This window comes from Epinephelus moara, chromosome 10, assembly GCF_006386435.1.
Source record: "Epinephelus moara isolate mb chromosome 10, YSFRI_EMoa_1.0, whole genome shotgun sequence".
In the NCBI taxonomy this organism is placed as follows: domain Eukaryota; kingdom Metazoa; phylum Chordata; class Actinopteri; order Perciformes; family Serranidae; genus Epinephelus; species Epinephelus moara.
The window spans coordinates 44,415,620-44,423,127 of NC_065515.1; the positions used below are offsets into that span (position 1 = coordinate 44,415,620).

Genomic DNA, 7,508 nt, shown 5'->3' on the forward strand with positions numbered 1-7,508 from the left:
ACAACTTCATACAAACATCCACACTGAGGTCGCCAAAGTCATCCAGAGAATACGAGTCTTTCCAGGCGGCAGAGAACTGCAGAGGAGTCGAAGAATTAAGAACACGGAGACGGCGAACGGGCGCGGAGTCCGTGTTGGAGGGTGTAGGTAGTGAGATGGAAAATAGAACAGGTAGATGGTCGGATAAGAGTGTGTGGCAGATTTCAGTTATATGTACATTCAGTCCATATGACAGTACAAGATCCAGAATATGGCCTTTATCGTGCGTCGGCTCCGAAACAGACTGCATGAGATTAAGAGAGTCAATTAGATTCAAAAAGTCTCTGACCAGCGGTCTGGTCTCACAGCAGACATGCACATTAAAATCGCCGACAATTAAAACATGGTCATACTTAAGAATAATACCCGACACAAAGTTTGCAAAGTCCTGTATAAAGTCTTTGTTAAATTTCGGTGGGCGATAGACCACAGCACAGAGAACAGTCATGGGGATTTTTACCTCAAAGAGTTGGAGCTCAAAGCTGGAGCCATTGACAGCTGGAGACTGCTGGACGTGAAAGGTGGATTTGAATATGGATGCCAGTCCTCCACCTTTGCCGGTGGTGCGAGGGGAGCTGAGGAAACTACATCCAGGGGGAAGGAGCTCCGAAAAAGGAGCAAGATCACCTTCATGGAGCCAGGTTTCAGTTAAAAACATAAAATCCAGTTTGCGTGAGGCAAAAAAGTCATTCAGTAAAAAGGTCTTATTGGTGACGGATCTCACATTCAATAAAGCCAACTGGAGATTAAAAGTGTCCAAAGGTGAAGCACGCTTCAGTGTGCGGAGGTTCCGACGGTCCACGCCGCGTCTCCCAGTCCGAGCACGCCAGCTGGTAGGAGGCAGCAACAGCTGATCGGGGTCCACCGAACAGCTGACGCTGTCAGAGCCGCTAGCGTCAGGGAGCACCGGCCGGATCCATCGGGCTCTAATCCTCCACGATTGCAGGGCAGGGGAAACATCTAGAAAATACCGATTAATGCCATAATCCGACACACGAACAGACCTTAGGTGAGCCTCCAGCCTGACCCGGAGGCCTCCTCATTTACCCCGTCTTCTCCGACATCTCTGACGGGCAGGGTGGAGTGGAGGACGCCTCGGGAACGCAGGGATTTCATCGAGGCGTGGAGAAAAGTTCACCAATGGATCATATTTGAGCTGATCGGAGAAGCCTCTAATCTCAAGTAGAGTCTGGCGATCATAGGTGAGGAGAGACGACACCTCTTGACAGAACAGGTAAATCACTAAACATACAGCAAACACAAAGCAGAGCGACAGACGGCCAGCCGAGCACCCTGGCGCCATCTTGTCAACCCCTATTGCTTAAGTGTGTTAGTCAGTCAAAGGACTGTGAAAACAGAAAGATCTGTGAAACGTGAAAAAAAACATCCGACTTGCCTCCACAATAATCGCACTAAGGAAGGAAGGATATCAACACGGTCTGATGGAGCAAAGACCACTGAAAGGTTGAGAGACAGGAAGATGAATCGGCCACAAGACAAGGCAGCAAGAACATCCAGTGAAGCAACATCAAATAGAGTCGTCCAGAATGTCAAAGACACTCATACGTCCACAGTCCTCCCAGTGTGGGTGTCAGACACAAGTCAGCCTGATCATGAAGATCTTGTATACGCTCTCCTTGATACACAAAGTGACAAAACTTTTATCCTTTAAGAAACAGCAGAGGTTCCATACACCAAAAATGAACTGGTCCAGCTAAAGCTTTCCACAATGGCATCCAGAAACACAGTCGTGTCATGCAGGAAACTGACTGGTCTACAATTAAGAGGATTCTACTCAGACAATAAGTCTGCCTTAAGTCATATGGACGGAGTCTGGGAGAGACAAATTCGCACCATTGGAAGCGTCTTGACATCCATCCTAGAACAGTCAGCCAAGCAACTTCACTGCTCCTCCCTACGAATGTTCCTTTACGAAGTCATGGCAGTTGTAAATAGCAGACCCCTGACCACTGATCACCTGAACGATCCATCCAGTCCAGAGCCCTTGACACCGGACCACATCCTGACCAATTAGTCTACGATCATATCCCGTCCCCCCGGGAAGTTTGTAAATGAAGATCTTTTCCTCTGCTAGACTTCAACTCCTAGCCAACAACTTCTGGTCACGATGGAAGAAGGAGTATCTCCTAAATCTCCAGTACAGACAGAAGTGGATCAAAGCCTGCAGAAACGCAAAGGTCAATGATGTCGTTCTGCTGAAAGATGAATCTATGCCAAGGAACCAGTGGAAGTTGGCAAAGGTTGTCGAAGTCTATCCAGGAAAAGACGGAAAAGTGAGGAGACTAAAGTTGCTTATCAGAGACTCCAACCGAGATGAGAAGGGAAGGCGCACCTCCAAACCTGTGCATCTGGAGAGGCCTATTCACCAAACAGTTACATTGCTGGAGGCAGGCTAATGACCTCAGCATCTTGCACTCATTATCAGTTCATTAGTTGGTTCATAGCTAGCATTTGAATTAATGTTTATTACACAGTATGTATGTCTCTTTAAGTGTTCTAAGAAATCACATGTGATTTGGTGGGAGTATAACTGGCTTGTTTATCCTCCTGTTTTTTGGTATGCAGTATTTCCAGGGTGGAACTAATTACTGCAGACCTAGCGCTCCGCATGTTATAATTAATCAACGCATCTTGCCAGCATAGCGCCAAAAGATGCAAAACATTATATGAGCGCTCTACTTCAGCTTAAATATTAAATATGTAAATGTACAGAAGAAGAAGGAAGACGAAGATACGGAAGAAGCAGGCAAGATTTAGCCCCTTGCTAGTAGTAAGCAGCCTACGAGGTGTGTTTTGGTTTAAGTTCATTTTCATATGAAGTACTGTGATAATTATATGAGCATAACGTTGCAACTACATCTTTCTGTAATATACAATGAAGTACATAATTTACATGTCATGTGAATGTAGTGTGTGTGCAAAGATATGTCATACAAGTGAAAACTCAGGGTTAAGCTGCAGGCTGTGCTGTGATGTGTCTGAGTCTGTCTGTTATCTCATGCAAAGATATATCAATTTCAATCAATTCAATTTTATTTATAAAGCCCAATATCACAAATCACAATTTGCCTCACAGGGCTTTACAGCATACGACATCCCTCTGTCCTTATGACCCTCGCAGCGGATAAGGAAAAACTCCCCAAAAAAAACCCTTTAACGGGGAAAAAAAACGGTAGAAACCTCAGGAAGAGCAACTGAGGAGGGATCCCTCTTCCAGGACGGACAGACGTGCAATAGATGTCGTACAGAACAGATCAGCATAATAAATTAACAGTAATCCGCATGACACAATGAGACAGAGAGAGAGAGAGAGAGAGAGACAGAGAGAGAGATGCAGGTAATAACAGTAGTACATGTATTTTTGTTTATTGTATTTTAATTTATTTTCCTTTTACCCAATTCTCACTGATTGGTCTGTTCTGGGAATGAGTGGAGATGAGTCCTTAATGTATCTTCTATATACATAAGAACCTGGGCCATGTTGGGATTCACAGGACCACAGATGTTTTGTCATTTGGTAAAATCTAAACTGGAGATTTAAAGGCTTTTTCCTCTGCATGCTCTTTGTTCTCCAAACAAAGACAGCTAGGTGACACCCATCCCCACAGGAGGTCTCACCTCACACCTCAGTGAGACACAAGTCTCACAACTTGATTGGACAGGACTTTTACAGTGACATGTGACTCTGTGATGTCACAAGCCTGCAAAGATCTGCTCCCTTCCAACAGATCTCTCTTGCACCAGCTGTTGAACAGTGGACACCTCTTTCCGGCTGGGCCTGGAACAGCAGAGGCCCAAACCCTTGCTCCATAGCCCCAAACCACTAAAGGGAGGGCAATTGATCATAGACTCTCTCGCAAACACAACTGCTTGCAACTAGCTTTCCAGCAACAAGGAACTAAGTGAGTTAGCACCCAGCGTCTAACTCTGCTAAACCCTGAGCGACCAGCTTCCTCACAGTTTCACCTTTGGAACAAAGGACCCAACAAAGACTGCACCTGGAACCATCTTCCCAGCCTTCTTCTGCCAGCTAACAAAGCAGTACACCACCAGGTGACTCTTTCTCCCATCCATTCAATGATCGGTAATGTAACAACTGGGCATAGCTTATCACAGCTTTACAGGCTAAGCAAGACTGTTTAACTTGTTGTATATGATTTAATGCTGCCATTGAGTTATTGTTGTGATTGTTTGCAGTTAGGTCATTGATTAGTTGGCTTCGCCAAAGCTAAGTGTTTAGGTTGCGAATACTGTTCACAAACAGATTCTTGCACACAACTAAACAATCTCTGCACTAATCCAGGTCGTTTGCAACACAAGTCACATTGACACAGACTCATTAACAAATAGGCTTTCAACAGAGCTACACCCAAATAGGCATCTCAAAGTTCCCGCTTCTTTTCCTTTGTCTTTGTCCTGACCACACCAACAAACACCTCCCCCGACCGGAAGCCAGCCTTGATTCAGCCATTTTGGTAGTTCTCTTTTGTCAGCCATTTTGTTTTGTAGGCCAAACGGCTCCTTGATCACCACACCCGCCTTAGTCTTTCTCTTTTCTCTCTTGCACACACACACACATATACACACCGAGCTTGTATATAGTTAGTTAGAATTTGTGTGTTTTGGTTTGCTTTGCTAGTTTGTGAATAAATATAATTCTTTGGAATCATACCTGCTGTCTGTTTAATGTTGCACAAGAGTGAATGAATAGTCAACCTCTGCTGCGTCAAGAACTCCGAAATCCTTCAGGCGTTACTGATGATTTTGGTTGTTGTCATTAATTTAATTATTAATCAAACTCCAAATTAATAGTTTAGCCTATTTTATGAGACTGATATCTTTAACTGGCTATCATTTTTCCCTTTACGGGAATGGTGCCCCACGAGGTGATTTAATGTTAATTAAGTCACATTATTTAACATGATTATTAATTATTAATAATAATTATTAATTACTTCCGATAGCCAATTAAATCCCTACATATTTGGTGTCTCTTGGTGAGACCTAATATATTGATCCCAACATATTTGGTGCTGCCGTCTGAAGCCCAAATTTATGTTCCCAACATTTTGGTGCCTCCGTGTGAAGCCTAATGTGTTGACCCCAACAGCCAGTTGCACAGTATGACAAAGTATGACACTAAATGTTTACTTTTTCCTTAGCTGAGGAAATTACTTAAGGGACAGAATCTCTTAAAAGGTTTCCTGAGTCAAGGAAAGACACTAAGGCATGTACTACACTTGAAGAAATTTTACAGCATTAAAATTCTACTGTTTCCATAGAGACCTTGTGTTTGCTTGAACGTGTGCTTTGTGATAGCCCAAAATACATTTGAGTCAAAAATAACAGTCAACATGAAGCAACAAATGTGGGAGAGAATTGCAATGTTTGGAAGAGAACTTCACCACAGTGTTAAGCAGACAGGTGAGTGCATTTGAAACTCAGTGAATGACGCAGCACACCGTTGACTTGTGTACTTGAAATGCCTTGACAATAAACTGATTGGAAAGATCCTGTTGCATAGCAATCATTCATTGTAACGGGCTGGAAGGGGGCAGCTTCGGAAAGTTGCGTGTTCCAACTTCAGATGTTGAGACAATTATAAATTGACCTCCAGTCAATTTTTAGTGCAAAATTCATTGCTCATCATTAAGGGTGTCTATCGGGCTCTCCTGTTCGCAGATCACTCTTCTCGAGATGCCTTCATTTTTCTAATTTATCATCATAAACTCAGCCATGTTGCCGTAAAAGATACAGTCAGAGGTACCTTATCTTTTTCCCTTCATTTGGTTGTTAAAGGTCGTTTTTGCACTCTAACTGAATTGAGGTGACCTAAATAGTTAAAACTAAAAACAAACAGGCATGTGAAAAAGAGTCAGTATGAGAGCTTAATGTGTTGTCTGTACACATGATGACCAGCATACAAGGGCAACACAGTGTCAGTTGTCAGAGTCAGGGAGGACAGGCTGAGAGAAGGCATGAGTAGGAGACATCAGCTAGGGGACATGACATGTATGAAACATTAGTGACACAGGGAAGACAAAAGACTGGTAGTCAGGTCTTACCCTCTAAGACAGTGAGCTTGGCACTGGTGTTGATCTCTCCCATGCTGTTGGTTGCTGTGCATTCATAGATAGCTTCATCACGGTGGGTCCTCAGAGGCTGGATACGCAGCATAGAGCCTGAGCCGTCATCAAACTCAATCACCTGGACAGATGACAAAAGAGGAGGATTATCCCTTTAGCATTCTGCTCACCCATTTGGTAGAGTACATTCTTAGTCACTGTATCGTTATAAAAATGTTTTAAACTTAAGTCAACCTGATTGAGTGAAGTTTAGGTTTAGGTATGTTATGTAAAAAAATACACTTGATGTTGTTGTGTCTTTAAATAACAATCCTTTTCAGTTTGCCTCCTACAGGAAGTAAGTAATAAAAAAAAAGTCACTCTAGACATGAGGGCTCTGTGTGGTGGGATTTTCAAAGGTAGGCATGTTTATTCGACATGTTATAGTGTTATAGTGTTTGTTGGGGAAGAATTAGGATGCATTTGTGTTAGACTGTGTAATGTATCCAAGATCACCTTTGCAAGTGGTTTGAGGAATCAGATCACAATATGTGCATTTTAAAATTAATTTGACATAAACAAGGTCAACAATCCCTCTGAGCAGCAGTTGTATATGAACAGACAAAATCAGCACTCATTTGTAGAATAAAAATGTGTGCACATTTTAAATAGGAACAGATCCTTCTTTCACTGTCAAGTGCACAATGATGCCTATAACAGGCTTACGTTAGCAAGCAACATGTTGCTTTAACAAAGCTATTTATGAAACTTCACAAGAGAAAAAATAGGTTAGTCCAGGTTTAGCACTGCTGGAAGTGGATCAGGGAATATCAGGTATGGATTGATAAACCACAGTCCAAAACTATTCAGTCGAATGAGTGAGTTATCTGTAGAGAGCCCAAAGAAAGACGGACTAACTCAATATTTAATCCTTTATGACCTACCATAGAACAAGTCTGCCAGAGCATATCTTTACAATTTTACCTGCTGTAGGGCCATTTTTTGGAGTATTTTAATATGCTACACATCAATACAACCCTTAAATCCCAAATTTTAATAATATGTGTGGACATATCAATCAATCAATTTCATTTATAAAGCCCAATATCACAAATCACAATTTGCCTCACAGGGCTTTACAGCATACAACATCCCTCTGTCCTTTGGACCCTTACAGCGGATAAGGAAAAACTCCCCAAAAAAACCCCTTTAACTGGGGAAAAAAATGGTAGAAACCTCAGGAAGAGCAACTGAGGAGGGATCCCTCTTCCAGGACGGACAGACGTGCAATAGATGTTGTACAGAACAGATCAGCATAATAAATTAACAGTAATCCGTATGACACAATGAGACAGAAAGAGAGACAGAGAGAGAGAGAGAGAG

General features: G+C 42.6%; 1 protein-coding gene and 1 long non-coding RNA gene across 2 annotated transcripts in view; one reads left to right on the top strand and one right to left on the bottom strand.

Moving 5' to 3' along the window:
* Positions 1-7,508, bottom strand: part of LOC126396256 (receptor-type tyrosine-protein phosphatase F-like) — a 706,276-nt gene that overhangs the window by 504,345 nt on the left and 194,423 nt on the right. Inside the window, exon 4 of the mRNA XM_050054194.1 lies at positions 6,126-6,267. Within this exon, the coding sequence (XP_049910151.1) occupies positions 6,126-6,267 (142 nt within the window). The remainder of the gene's footprint in view (positions 1-6,125; positions 6,268-7,508) is intronic.
* LOC126396258 (uncharacterized) overlaps positions 1-7,508 on the top strand; it is a 48,131-nt gene that overhangs the window by 21,460 nt on the left and 19,163 nt on the right. The gene's annotated exons all lie outside the window — the stretch shown is intronic.